The following is a 14,905-nucleotide window of genomic DNA, read 5'->3' as shown; positions in this document are numbered from 1 at the left end:
CATGTAAGATCTCATTTAATGCTCACTCTAAATATCTCTGGATTTCAGTTTTCTCATCTGTAAAATGGGGGGGCGGGGGGGGGAAATAGCCACCTCAGAAACTTGTGGCAAGGATTCTATCTATCTATCTGTCTATCTATCTATCTATTTATCTATCTATCCATCCATCTAGATGTAAACATAAGATGTAGATGTAGATGTAGACATAGACATAAATATTAATGAATGCCTGGACCAAAAAATTGTGGACTTCAATTAATTTTTGTTGAGTACAGTAATGAATAAATGAAACAACTGAATATGAGAGAGAAAAGAGATATAGTTATCCAAAATAACTTCTGGGGATTTGGCTTAAATGACTAAATGAATGGTGGTGCCATTTCCTGGGGTGGGGGAATATTGAGAGAAGCACACACTATCATGGCTGTTGAGTAAATGACCAAGGGATCTGACACTGATAGAACATTCAGGGAGAAGAGGAGGATCAGAGGGGAGAGGTGACCATGAGACTGTAATCCCTGCCCCATTCCTGATGGAATCTACAGAGACCTTGGGGAGCATTCTGAACTTCACACAGTCAAGCTACTAGGGGAAACCAGAAGCTACACTTGGGTTTCATGTGTTTAGAAGAATCAGCCAGGTCTCAGATGTGTTATGGGGAGTTTTGAGTCTAAGTTCTAAAGGAGGTGGCAGCATGGATTTAGAGAGATCTCATGGGGGAAAGGGGACTCTCCAGAGATAAGAACTAAGGTTCAGTTTGGTTGGTTCCTCCAAAATCCCCTTTTGGGCTTCTGCTTTGGACCATAGTCTTTTCCCTCTTACCTTGTAGGACGCTCTCATCTCCTGTTTCAAGATGGAGACCTGGGTGATGTGGATATTGTGTTGTTCAAATATTGTTGTCAGATTCCCCAGGGCATTGTTGAACCTGGAGATACAGTGACCCAGTGAGTGTATTTGAGAGAGCAGAAGGAGGTATACGGCAGGGAATGGGACCACTCACCGCTGAGCCTTGTTCTTCATCTGTAGGATCATCTGTTGTTGCAGCAGCATGAAGGTCTCCAGGAAGTCTAAGAAGGTCTTGGGGGTGACGAGTGGCAATTCAGGGCACAGGTGCCCATGGTAGCTGGCAGCCGAAAGGTGGATGAAAGCCATGGCTTTGGCCACACTGGGAATTGAGGCCTGGAGGTCTGGGTGCTTCAAGGTATCTGCAACAGGCATGACTTTAGCCTGGGCTAATGAGCTTGTAGAGGAATAGGAAAAGGAAAGGGACCTTTTCTTGGCTCAGAAAAGAGGGCACAAAAGGTGAAGGGGACTTACTAAGTGAGAGAGAGAGAGAGAGAGAGAGAGAGAGAGAGAGAGATAATAATCCTCTACAGTCTGGTTGAGATGAGGCACAGAAAGGTAGAAAGTGCTCACCATCACCAAGCGGTAGATTCTGAGCACTGTCCAGATGGTGCTGAGCCACACTGATCAGGGAGTCTTGATCCCAGGGTTCATAGTGGTCAATGCTGGTGATGGCCAGTTGGAGGAGTCTCCGGAAAAGGGTAGAGGGCAGTTGTTTGTGTGCCTGGTCCTCTCCAATCAGGATGAACATGTGCAGGTGGCTGCATACTTGTTGGTAGAACCTGTGGGCCAGGAGCTCAGATACTGTCCTCCCCTTTATCTCTATTTGCCCATGAATGCCCCACAGTCCCAATCCTGAACCCATAGCTCTGATCTTCTGAGCCCTCACAGCAACCCCTACTTTTCTTTTTGGCCTTTTGGCCAGAATGGAGCAAGAGCAGAGAAGCCCCTAGAATGGGGCTCTTGGCCTCACCTCTGCAAAAGCATTTCTTTCTTGTTGGTCTGCTTGGCATCTCTGAGGAGATGTTCTTCAATGTTTTCCAGATGTGCCTCTGTGTACTGGTCAGGGAAACTGCCTGACCTTGCCAAGGCCAGCAGACGATGAAGAGTGGTAAGATCCACATCGTTGGGCACCAGGAGGGCCACTGGCTGACCTAACATGCCAGCATGCCAGCTGGCATCCCATAGACACTGGAGAATGGCCTTCTCTGGCTGACATGGCAGATAGAAGATACGGGCCTGACAAATGTTAGCTGCCAGAATGATGGCAGTACAGCGCCCAGTGCCCAGAGCCCCTGAGAGCAGAAGGCCATGCTGCCGGGGCCTGGCCAGCACCCGGACCAGGCGGGCCACATGCTGGGCCATCGAGTGGCACCGGGCAAGGTGGGGACTCAGCTTTAGCTGAGCAGCTGATGTGGCCAGCTGCTCCTTCAGGCTCTCCCACTGCCGTTCCAGGTACATGTTGGGGCTCTCAGAGTTGGAACCCAGTATCAGCTCCTGACTAAAGATTAGGTCTGAGGGCTTTTCCTGGGGACAGAGTAGTAGCACTGGTAGCAATAGGGGTGAGTCCAGGTCCGACTGGGATGTCTTCTGCCACGAATTCTTGGATCTCTTTATTTGAAGTTTGTAACTGGAGGCCCTTGTGCCTTCCTCCTGATTTATCTTTTGACTTATGTTCTCTGTGCTCTCCCTCTCTACTGGGGCTATGGATGATGCATGACCTGAATCGCTGGAGGGTGGGCCCGTGGTGACCCAAAGGTCATAAGTGTCTTCTTCTTCTGTGTCACTGCCGCTATTGCTTAAGTCCTCCCATTGGTCCAACTCCCCTTCAGACTCCACTTCAGGCACCCTCTCCTCCTCTTCCAACTCCTCCTTCTCCTTATAGCCCTTGTCCAGGCTTTGGGGTGCTGGCCCACAGCAGAAGACACTCTGAGCTACTTCTAGGAGCAGCTTGGCACAGTAGTCACGTTCCCTAGGGCTGTCCAGCCGGTCACAGAAGGTTCTCTGTGCCTCATGCAGCCAAAGGCGCACTATGTTGCGCATGGCCATCATAGTCAACAGGCGGGTGCCACGCAAGCCTGACACCCGGCGCAAGTGCTCCTGGTGGTTGGGATAGTCCAGAAAACCTCGGGAGCCCGTTCTGGTTGACACCAGCTGAAGGCTTCCCAGTAGTTGGCTCACAGAGTGCAGGGAGAAGTGGTAATGTGGGTGAAGGGGTGAAGGCAAAAAACAGCTGCCCACAATCTCCCAGGCCTCCATGGAGGCACAGATCAGGGCTCTTGCTAGAACACCCTCCCGCTCCACACAGGGAAAGCGTTCAAGCCAGGTCTGGATGATAGGTGTGTGCCTGCTCAGCAGCATGGCCTGGGTCATGTCGGCCAGGGCCAACACTGTGAACAGTCGAAAGAGGCGGGGGCACAGTGGGCACTCACAGAAGCCTGGCACTGTAGCTGTGGCAAGGAAGTTGACTATAGGCTGTAGTCTCTGCAGTTCCAAGGTGCTGTGGGCGCACACAGTGCCATTCATGGCCTGGCGTAGAGTCTCCAACACTGGCTGACAGCTCTTCTCTGGGTCTGTGGGACATTAAGAATATCAGTGAGGACATGCTTGCATCCACATGGCAGTGTCACCCTGTTCCTCTATCCCTGCCTCACTCAATTTACCTCTGAACATATAGGATTCTGAAGGAATTTTGTGCATCTGATGTGTTGGGGTTTGGTCATGTCTAAGTGGTTCTCTCTCCCACACACTCTCACTAAAAGTGAGTAATTTCTTCTCTCTTCTCCCCCCAATCCTACCTTTATGGCCAATTATTCATTAACTGAAGGTTAATTAATAGGGGAGTTTGGAAGCTGAGATGCTTGTAAACCTAATCTGACCAAATTTGGGGTGGGGGGGGGGGGGGGGGGGCAAGGGATGCAGTCATCACAGAGAGTGTGGAGTTATATCACATGCACACTTTCATAAAGTCAACTTTATTAAGATATGACTAAAATATAGGTACCCTATATAATAAAAGGGTAATATGCAAATTGACCGAATGGCCAATCACTATGACGTGTACTGACAACCAGGGGGCAGACGCTCAATGCAGGGGGAGTGCTGCTCAGCCAGAAGCCAGGCTAGCGCAGCAGCAGTGGCAGGAGCCTCTCCTGCCTCTGAGGCAGCGCTAAGGACCAGCATGCTGAGCAATAAGGAGCAGCAAGCAGGCGGGTGGTAAGGAGCAAGGGCTCCTGGACTGCAAGAGGGCGCAGGCTGGGCTGAGGCCCTCTTCACCACGGAGTGCATGATTTTTCATGCACTGGGCCTCTAGTATAGATATAAAAGCCTATTAGGCAAATTGTCCCCACAGGAGTTCAACCAGGAGATCCATCACTCACTATGATGTGTACTGACCACCAGGGGGCGCAGAATGAAGGAAGGCCCGGCTGGCAGCTGGCAGCAGGGAAAGGGAGGCCCCAGCCGGCAGCCGGAAGGCCCTGATTGGCCCTGATTGCCGGCCAGGCCTAGGGACCTTACCCTTGCACAAATTCATGCAACAGGCCTCTAGTATAAAATAAAATGTAGGTGTTTTAAAAGTTTAATTCAATGAACTTTGACAAATGTATGTACCTGTGTAATCACCAACCCGATGATATTTAGAACATTTTCACCACCCCAGAAGTTCCATCATGCCCCTTGCAGTCAATCCCCCCACTTCACTGTCCCAGGAATTTCTATCTGATCTAATTTCTATCACTATAGATTAATTTGCCTATTCTAGTACTTCATATAAGGGGAATCATACACTATATGCAATTTACCATTCTGGCTTCTTTCGCTCAGCATGATTCTGAGATTCATTCATGTTTTGTATGTACCAGTAGATTGTTCCATTTGGTTGCTGAGTAGTAGTCTACTTTGAAAATACCACAATTTGTAGTAGATCCACTGACAGACACTGATGGGCACTTAGGTTTCTGCATTTTGACTATTCAGGATAATAATGCTGCTATGAACATTCCCGTATACGTTTGAGAACATAAATATGATTTTATTTCACTTGGGTAAATACTTACAAATAGAATTGCTGGGTCTCATGATAAGTATATATTTAATTTGATAAGGAACTGCCACACTCTTTTCGTAGTGGTTACATCATTTTACAGTCCCATCAGCAAAGTGTGAGTTTCAGTTGCTCTGCATTTCCCAACACTTTCTATTCTCAGCCTTTCTAATTGTAATCTTTCTAGTAGGTTTGAACTACTATCTCATGGTGGTTTTAATTTGCAGTTCACTGATGCCTAATATCATGGAGAATCTTTTCATGTGCTAATTGGTGCCATATCTTTCTTTCGTGAAGTGTCTGTTCTTTTGTACATTTTTTAAAATGGAGTTTGTTTCCTTGTTGAGTTGTACATTATTTTATATATTTTGAATATAAGTTCTTTGTCAGATATATGTATCATGAATATTTTCTGTCTATGGCATGTATCTGTCCAGTTTGGGCAATACCACTTATCAAAGAGACTGTCGTTATACCGTTGTATATCTTTCCCTCCTTTGTCATAAATTAATTGACAATATAAGCGAGGATTTATTTCTTGGATCTCTATTCTATTCCAATGACCTATTTATCAGTTTTATGCCTGGAGGTTCAGGCTTCCTGGAGATATTGCCTCCCTTCTCTCCTCCCAGCTCCTCACCAGAAGCAGCCAGGTGCAGATCCTCCAGCAGGAAGAGGAGTGAGCCTTTAGAATTCAGGGGCTGCCCAGACCTTGGGCTGGCTTGTGCTTGGCCCTGGACCCCTTGGCTCAGCAGAAGGCGAAGGTGGGTGGTCCTGAAGGCAGGGTGGATGGGGGTGTAGATGTAAGGGTGATGTGGTTCCACTAGCACCTCCACAAAGGCCGACTTCCCTGTTGCTGCCTCTCCAGCCAGCAGCACTGGGTGTCCCTCCGTCAGAAGCAGGTCCACCACATACAAGAGTCGTTCAGTCTGCAGGACAGGAGCAGGACTTACTGTGGCAGCTCCAGACAGTAATCCAGCTGAAAGGAAAGGTCTAGGGATCTTGTCTTAAAGCTCCACTTGCACAATATTTTGTGTATTCTTGCAAGTGTGAAAACATAGCAAAGAAAGGGAATAAATAGGCCTAGAACGTGGACTCTCCCAGGAGACCCCCTTGAGCCCCAACCCCAGCCACTGTCCTCACACCTGGGGAGAAGGACTGAAGGTGCCCAGAGATCCCTTGATGCGGCTGCCCACGTATTGCCCAGTGAAGGGGACCAGAGTCCCATCTTCCGGGCATAAATGAAGATCAAACACCGAGGCTGAGGGCGATGGCTCAGGATAATTGGGGAGGTAACTAGTAGAATCCCTCAGGAAGGTATCAAAGGCGGGCCAGAGCCTGCTCAGACGGACACACAGGCAGAAGTGTCAGAGTTATAGCAGTGCCATTTGTGACACACTCCACCCTCCCGGACAGAGATCCCCTGGGTTTGACTCCCACCGGCCAGTCCACCTCAGCCCTCTGCATCCACCACTCCCCACCCCTGTAGATACCTGGAGGGAAGGTGGGCTCCAAAGCCCCAGATCAAGGCAAAGAGAAAGCTGTTGACAACCAGCAAGTGCTCCCTGCGCTTATTAAGCACATCACTGCTGTCAGCCTGGGACCGGGTAGGAGAGCTGCTTTTCAAGGACTTGAAGCTCGGGGTTCCGGAGTCACTATGACTGAGGTCTTCTGCAAAGGACACTGTGGCCAGAATAGGACCCCGGTAAGAAGTGGGGGCAGGGGAGGAGAGTTGGCTCGATTACTTCTCACTTTCAGTCCCCAAGCCCAAGTCCACCAAAGACCCTAGCCCCCAGGCTCCAGCCATATGCCATTGAACCTCCAGACCTCAGAGATCTCAAGCCAGCCCTCTCTTTCCCTTCCCTTCACCTGGGACATGTGTCTCCTCATCTATGCGTAGGTGGAGGTCAAGCAGGCAACGCAAGAGGCGAGCCAGGCTGGTGATTTCAGCCACACCTGGGCAAACAGCCTTCTGCCCGTGTGCCTGCAGCACGGAGCTGGCACCCTGGCGGGTGAGGAATTGGAACGTTGCAGGCACCAGCACTTCAGCCAGGTGGTTGAGTTCGGTGACCGTGTGGGGTTGCAGGCAGTACTCCTGGGGCAGGGTTGTCATCAGGGCTCTAAGCATCCCCTTCCACGTCTGCTCCCCACCACACCAGACTAGGGCACAGCGGCCCACCACTGCAGGGGGCATTCCTGTGGCATCTCCCACCTCCATCAGGAGAAAAGTATCCGGGGGTCGTTCTATCTGCTGACCACAGGGGAGGATGAGCTGCGGGGGGTCACGCAGGAGGCAAGTGACAGCGTCCAGCCAAGCAGCACTGGAGACCCCATCACATATGATCCAGTGCTGGGTCCCCACCGACCCCTGGGCCTTGCTCTTTGGGTCCACAGCCTTGCACTGACTGGTTGCACGAAGCAGCCTGGGGAGGATGCCTTGGTGCCAGCAGGGGCCCTCTTGCCATCCCAGGAACTCCTCGGGGCTGAGGACGCTGGGATACAGGTGTGTAATTTCCACAGGCAGACGGCCCTGTGTTGAGGTGTCCTCCATGGCCGCCAGCCGATTCTGGATTGTAAATAGGCTGTGCCAACAAGTGGTCTTGCCGCTGCCTGCAGGGCCCAGGAGCAAAATGCCCGAGGTGTGGCCCAGGGCCTGGCTCAGCTGCTCCAAGGAACCCAAAATATCAGTGCTGGGATGCAGGCCCGCCTGCTGCAATTCCTCCACCAGCAGTGGCTTCCTCAGCCTGTGGGCCACAGGCTCCGCCAGCACTTGCCTGGCCCTGGGGAAGATCCCACAGAGCAGCTCTTGGAGGTGGTGAAGGCGGGGCCCGTCGAGGATGCTAAACAGAGGTGAGCGTAGCAGGGCACGCAGTAGGGCCCTCTCCTGGGCGGCAGCAAGGCCGAGGGACAGCTGGGACGTGGGGTCCTCCTTGGCCACATTTAGAGCCTGTATCGTGTCTGCGAGGACCCACTTGAACAGTGGCAAGCGACAGGGCAGGGGCCCAGACACCAGCTCACGCTCTAGGGAGAAGAATTTGGATAGGCGGGTAGCCAGGAGGGAGGCCTCCCGCATCCCTGCACCCAGCAGAGTCAGCTCTGCCAGTTGCTGCAGGTTGGGCAGTGTCAGTGCCACAGGACGCAGCAGCAGGCGCAGGTTGGCAGGCACAGCAGGGCTCAGGGAACGCAGCGTCAGGAGACAGCCATAGCCAAGGCGCATGTCCACGTGGTGTCTCTCAAAGAAACCCCTGCCGAGGATCTGGGGGTGGGTTGGGTCAATGGTACTGGTGCTTCGGGAAACCTGCCGGTACAGCGGGACATAGAGTCTGTGCAGCTCAGCCAGGCGCTGGCCCAGGGCAGAGAGCAAGCCGAGTGGCAGGTGCTGAGCAGCCTCCAGCAGCAGCCAGGCGCCACCCTGCAGGGCGCCGTTCAGGTAGTTGCTCAGACTTGGGGCCGCTATCTGAGGCAAGCAGGGCATTATCACCAGCTGGCGCCCCAGGGCCTGTGCCAGACTCTTCACCATGGCTGCCTTGCCCATGCCATTAGGGCCCAGTAGGGTCCCACAGGCCACCTCCTCCAGGGCCAATAATAGTGCCAGGGCTGGCCACTCAGGCAGCAAGCTGGGCAGAGACCCCAGCCTGGGACCCAGGTACTCATAATTGTACAGGAAGGACCGGCCCAGCACATCTATCCAGCATGCAGCTGGTGACAGATAGGTGTCCGTAGATGCAATGGTCTTGAGACTCTGTAAGGGGCTTTTGGAGATGATGTGAGATGAACCCAGGTGGTACTTGAGTTGGCGGGCCCAGTGGAAGTCTGTCAGATCACTGACCTTGTGCTCCTTCAGCAGCTGTGCTATATCCCGGTGAGTCACGGCCATGGCCACTAGGGCACTGAGCAGGCTGGTCTCACGGACAGAGGGCAGGGGATGCCCAACCTGGCAGGCCTTCTGGGTCCGTACAAAATGCACCAGTACCTCCAGCTTGCACACATGTTTGCGCACCATGGTCAGGGTCTGCCCCTCAAGCAGAGCCTCCTCCATCTCGGCCCGCCATACCACCTCCTCTGCCACCAGCACACACTGCCATGGGAAGGCCTTGACTAAATCCAGCCAGTTGTGGGCATACAGCTGCGAGGACAACTGGCTTTGCTGGGGCAGTTCCTTGTCTAGGGATGGAGTCAGAGCCACACTGCGCTGCAGACGGGCAGCCACACAGCCCTGCAGCCTATGCACCAGTGCCACACGCAGAACCTTCTCCAGGGAGGTCAGCCACCTGGGGAGATCTGAATGCAGAAGGAGGGGCGGCTGCAGCTTCACCTTCTCACCGCCGGCGCCGAGCACCGCAAAGCCCTCCACCTGAGTCTGTAGGCTTGGCTTCGACTCCGGGGCATCCGTGTGCTCACCAGTCAGGCTGGCCTGGAAGCTCACAGCCAGCACGTGAGGAAAACAGCGTCGTACCCATATCTGGGCCTCATCGGGCTCCAGTCGGGCGACCAGCAGGTCCACCAGCTCACTGTCACTGAGGAAGAAAAGGCGGGGGAAATGAACACAGAACTCATAGAGCACGCTCTTCAGAGCCGTAATGATGCCCTCCAGCTCCACCGAGCCTGCTTGCAGCATCTGTTGCAGCTTCTGGCCTTGGAAGGAAGTGTTCCGCTGAGCACCGGGCACTACGAGTGACAGAACCAGGGGGTCAGCCACAGAGTTCTGCATCAGGGTCCGGTATTGATCATCTACAGCCTTGAAACGGGAGTTCTGTGGTGAGGGAAAGGGGGAAAGTGAGGGCGGATGTGAAGAAGCACCTCCCCGCACCTCTGCACCCCACTGCTCAGCAGCCTCTGTCCACCCTGCCTCACCCCCCTTCCCTACCAGATCAGAACTGGGAAACTGGATCTTCATCTCATGCAGAATTTTATTCAGAAAAATCCACTTCTGCTGGAAAGTCACCCACACCGCCAGTATGTCACCTGTGTGAGCAGCCAGAGCAACACTAGGGGAATACTAGGGTTCTGGCAATGGGGTCCAGCCTGTTCCTGACCTCTCAGGTTGTCCCACCCCGAAATATCCTACTCAGCAGGACCCAAGGACCTCGCCTGGAGGAGAGAAAACTTTCACTGTGAATAAAGACAGTAGCCCTGAAGGAGGTCCTCACTCTGCCTTTCAGATCTTCCCCGCCCAGTCCCCACCTCTTGCCCATCCCCTCTGGGCCATCCCACTTCAGGTCCCACACATAAGCCCAGCTAGAGGCCTGCACTCACTCAGGTCATGCAAGATGGTCATCCACTCCAAAGCTCTTTTGTGTAAGTCTCCCGACTTCTGGATGGCCAGGATCTTGAACAACACCTGAAGACTCTCCTGGATGGAATCCTGCAGGCTGCTGTAATCTAAGGAAGGGTGGGCTCAGCTGAGCTGAGCTGGCAGTCAGATGAGGCAAGGGCAGGAGTGGCTAAGGCCCCAATTCACGGACACAGATCTCCAGCTTTCTCTAGAACAGTGGTCGGCAAACTGTGGCTCGCGAGCCACATGCGGCTCTTTGGCCCCTTGAGTATGCCTCTTCCACAAAATACCGACTTCTGCGCATGGGCCACGAAGTTTCAATCGCACTGTACGTGCGCCCGCATGTGGTATTTTGTGGAAGAGCCACACTCAAGGGGCCAAAGAGTCGCATGTGACTCGCGAGCCGCAGTTTGCCGACTGCTGCTCTAGAATACCCAACCACTTCTTTTCTGCCACAAGTTGAACTGTAGGCTCACCAAGAGCCACAGGGTGTTGGAAAACCTGCTTGTGTGAGTTATAATTTTGATTACAGAATTTAATCTAATATTATGTTAACCACTGAGATATATGGGTGGGGAAAAGAGCTATTGGTTCTATGGAAACTATGGAAGGCTTCAGTAAAGGTGAGTTGATAAAAACATATTAAATTAGGTATAGTCCAGCCAATTTTCAAAAATTGGAAAATTATAATAAAAATCTAGAAAAGTTCTGGTCTCAGATAACTTCACAAATGTCTTTATGGCATTGCTCAACTTTACAGAAACTGAAACTGGAAATAGTAGACAATGCATGCGTGCAAGAAAGGAAGTGAGAGACTTCTGCCAGTTCCCTAACTAATACCACCTTGAGTGCCTGTGCCCATGCTGTTCCCTCTCCCTGGCATGCCTTTCTCCCCTTGCAATTTGAGAAAACTCCTCCTCCTTCAAAAGTCAACAAAAGGCCTCCCCGCAGGGGAAGGGAAGTTTCTCTGACTCTCCCTGGTCCTTTGAAGCTGCTTTCTGAGATTCGACTGCCCTCTGTTAGGTGCTCCACCATGCACGTCTCCTCTCTCTCTCTCTCTCTCTCTCTCTCTCTCTCTCTCTCTCTCTTACTGGACACCTGTCTGGCAATCTCAGGGTCTCCTGTGTTTGGCTCAGCAGAGGCAGGAGGGTTTGATGAGGAAGCGAAAAAGGAATGAGTGAGCAGGGCAAGAGGTCAGACAGCAGGGCACATGCTGGAGGCGTTGACATGACCATGAGGCGTTTCTTAATTCACTCAGGAAGGGGAGGACCTTTGCTGACGAGGCCAGGCGTTGCGTGGGAGTGAGGGGCCGGGAGCACCATGAAAAACATCGTCTCAGAACAGAATGATCGCAGGCTGTCCAGCACGGATGGGGACCTGGGCTAGAGAAGCCAGATCTGGCCGGGCTCGGTGGATGTGGTGGCTGAATATGACGGCCAGTGGGGGACTTTCACTGGGCCACAAGGGCTGGGTCTCACCTGAAAGGATGAAGGTGCCACTATCCTGGGCCATTACGTCCCTGTGGAGCATTTGCTTCTTGGAGCGCCCCAAGGTGGAGGGCTTGCAGGGCACGTGCAGGATGAAGTTGAGCAGGCGCAGCTTGCGCGCTTCCCAGACCTGCCGCAGCTGCTGAAGGGCCTCTTGGGCATGATTGTGCTCATTTTCATTCCGCCAGATCTGCAAGAGCTGGGGCTCAGGAACCAGGACTGGGCAAGGGCTCAGGGAATAGCACTGGAACAAGGGCCAGGCTCAGGGGAGTGCAGGTCTCAGAGACCATCAGGCTTCGGAGACGGGCCATCAGCAGCACACTCTGACCTAGGCTGCTGCCTTGAAACCCACTATGTTGCAAGGCTCCAGCTGGTTCTCATGCTCTTTTGGGGCAGAGTAAGTGTTGGGGGACATCTGCCATCCTGTGTGCCCACAACTTTGGGGCTGCCACCTACTTCCTTCCCCTGGTGGGGAGGGGAGTGCATACTCTCAGTCTCAGAGAGTCTGAACCACCCATCAGATCCCCATATGCTCTAGGCAAGCCAGCAATCTCAAACCCACCCCACCCACCCACAAGCCGATATCTATTACCCCCGTGTCTCAAGGGGCTGCTGGACCTCAATTGGCTCTATTAGAGCTGAGCAAACAGAACCTGGGACCACCTCCCTCCCTCCAGAGGGCCCCACCTGATTGATTTGATCTGCAAAGTCCAGCAGTGGACAAGTGAGCAGCTGGCCCAGTGTTAGGAGTTCTACGTTGAGACTGCCCAGCCCTAAGGCTAGAGGTAGAAGGGACAACAAGTCAGAGCAACACCGGTATATGGCAGGTCTGGGACCCAGAGCCCAGCCCAGCCCAGCTCCCAGATGGCAGATCTGAGTGCAACATAGAGCCAAGAACCCCGAACCCAAAGTCCTGCGCACAGTGCAGAGCCCAGAGCTCAGACTCCAGCCTGAGCCAGCCCAGGTTAGCAGGGAGGACCCACATGGTGCTTTGGGGGTGGCAGGGAGCAACCCAGGGAAGGAAGATGTTCCCAACAAGAGTGACTGAGCTGTTGCATTGTTCTAACCCCTGTGTCCTTCCCTTCCCTTCCCCTCCTCTCTCTGACTCTACTTATAAACACACCTCGAAGGAGGACTTGGAAGTTGAGGCCATGCAGCTGGAGGCTGCTCAGCTTGGTGAGCAAGGGCAGGTAGATGTGGAACTCCTCCAGAATGTGGATGCAGTACTGCAGGACTGGGTTGTGCAGGCCCATGGTGGCATTCAACCGGGCCACCTCTGTCAGCCAGCCCTCTATCTTCTCCTGGGCCATAGGCAGGCTGAACTGTAGGGAGAAGGGCTCAGTGTCAGCTGGAGACCCTCCCCCACCTCACCCCCCTGCAGGCTCTCCATTCCCAGGCAGGAGTTCCAAGGAAGGGTGTCAGCACCTTGGCAAAAGCCATGCACTTCCAATCACTGATGTTTTCAGAGATGACTCGGTACAGGTGCCAGATGCTCTGCTGATGCAGGATAGGATGGATCCCACAGATTGGCAAGGGCACGGGACTCTCATCCCCTGTGGGACAGGGCTGGCTGAGGCCTGGGTTATGTGTGGGGGCAAGGGCGTGGTGGGGGATGGTCAGTCAAGAGCCCATGATGACAGAAGGCAGGGTCCCAAAAGTGCCAGGGTGGGGTGGGGGGGGTCCAAAATTGTTTAGTAGAACAATGGAGGTGGAGACAATCCAAGGGACAGTTGTCCCAAGGACAGGCTATCTGAGACAACCCAATGGCAGTACAAGGGAAGGGCTCCTCTTCTATTAGACTCCATCTCACTCACCCGACTCAGGCCACAGCAGGCTCCTTACTGTGGCTCAGGTCCCCAGGGGCTCCCTCCTGCCGGGGGTCCTTGACTGACCGATTATTCTGGAGCACTGTTCCCTCAGAGAACCAGGGGCTCCCGCGCTCACCAAATTCAAGCCCTTGCTCAAAACTCTCCTTTTTAATGAGGCCTAAGCAGCCCACCTCTTTAAGAACATTCCCCACAGCCTTTCTTATTACTAGTGTGGATAATACATTCCGGGTTTTCCAGTCGTTTCATTTGAACTTTGGTGCTCAAATTGTCCCAGATTTGGCCAGTTGGTGTCCCTTCTGTGTCCTTGTGACATGCTCCCATCACTTTTTAAAAGAAGTTCACATTTCCTTACTTTCTGGTTGAAAAGATATTCCAGGCTCATCTTATACCTGCCCTGCCACGGCCCTGGGATCATCCATTCCCTGAGGAGCCCTGGTTCCTAGCCACAGCAATGATATTAGAAACCAAGACAGGGCACAGTGTGGTGCCTTGCTATTATGGACATATGCTTATATCCTTGTTCATGTGCACATAAACATGCACATACATGCAACATGTGAATGTGTGTTTTAAAATGCAATGGAAATTACAGAGTAGATACTACAGAAAGTGGAAGCTTATAAAACAAACACAATATTTCCTCAGAACTAAAAAAATAAAAAAAAGAGGTGATGATAAAGAAGATAAAAAGTGGAGGAGTGATCCAGAAAATCCAATACACAAATAAGAATTCTGGAAGGAGGCCAGAGCAAACATAAGAACCATTTTAAGTAATTGATAAACATATCATCTACGAAGGGGAAAATAAGATTGATATTTGTCCACAATGCTACATGTCGAAGACAGTGATGTAATACCTAAACTTGAGGAAAACCTCAGAATTCAATATTTAGCCAAGCTGTGATATAAGGACATTAGAAAGGGCATTTTCAGCATAGGAACTTAGAAACATTAACCCCTCTAATTTTCTTCCTAGAAAAACAAACAAACAACCTCAAACATGACAGCCATCCAAGGAAAGAACAAAAATAATGAAAAGATGTGGTATTTTTAAAAATGGTAATTCATAAACAAAACCAGGAATCCTTAGATGTCCAAATAGTTGCTAACATGGTTGTAAAACAAAGCAAAGGTCAAAAGTAAAGAGTAAAAGATGCTTAATGGAAAATAAAGGTAGTTTTAATCATCTAGATCTAAGATGATTTTAACAAAACCTGGAAGTCTGGTGAGGAGACAGGGAAGAAAGAAGTAAAAGCCATGCTGTGGGGCTTCCTGGGCCTTGCACTACAGGGCCTGCATCCACTGCTGTGCTTTTCCACAAACATCTCCAAAACTAGCAGGAAAGGTCAAGGTCCGCGGTCAAGGTCAGAGTAGAGGATGAGGGTCTCCTAATACTTAGCTAAAGAAAAAGTCCCTTGCTTGAGGA

The 14,905-nt window shown here is 52.0% G+C and overlaps 1 protein-coding gene across 1 annotated transcript in view; it reads right to left on the bottom strand.

Moving 5' to 3' along the window:
* Nucleotides 1–14,905, bottom strand: part of DNHD1 (dynein heavy chain domain 1) — a 51,139-nt gene that overhangs the window by 13,748 nt on the left and 22,486 nt on the right. The window contains 14 exon segments of the mRNA XM_023746563.1: nt 823–925; nt 1,001–1,205; nt 1,417–1,625; nt 1,817–3,416; nt 5,529–5,817; nt 6,034–6,226; nt 6,382–6,559; nt 6,758–9,641; nt 9,756–9,853; nt 10,145–10,270; nt 11,642–11,840; nt 12,338–12,429; nt 12,774–12,972; nt 13,076–13,203. Coding sequence (XP_023602331.1) covers nt 823–925; nt 1,001–1,205; nt 1,417–1,625; nt 1,817–3,416; nt 5,529–5,817; nt 6,034–6,226; nt 6,382–6,559; nt 6,758–9,641; nt 9,756–9,853; nt 10,145–10,270; nt 11,642–11,840; nt 12,338–12,429; nt 12,774–12,972; nt 13,076–13,203 — 6,503 coding nt within the window.

This window comes from Myotis lucifugus, unplaced genomic scaffold, assembly GCF_000147115.1.
Source record: "Myotis lucifugus unplaced genomic scaffold, Myoluc2.0 scaffold_695, whole genome shotgun sequence".
Taxonomy (NCBI): Eukaryota; Metazoa; Chordata; class Mammalia; order Chiroptera; family Vespertilionidae; genus Myotis; species Myotis lucifugus.
This window is presented reverse-complemented; position numbering and strand designations above follow the sequence as displayed.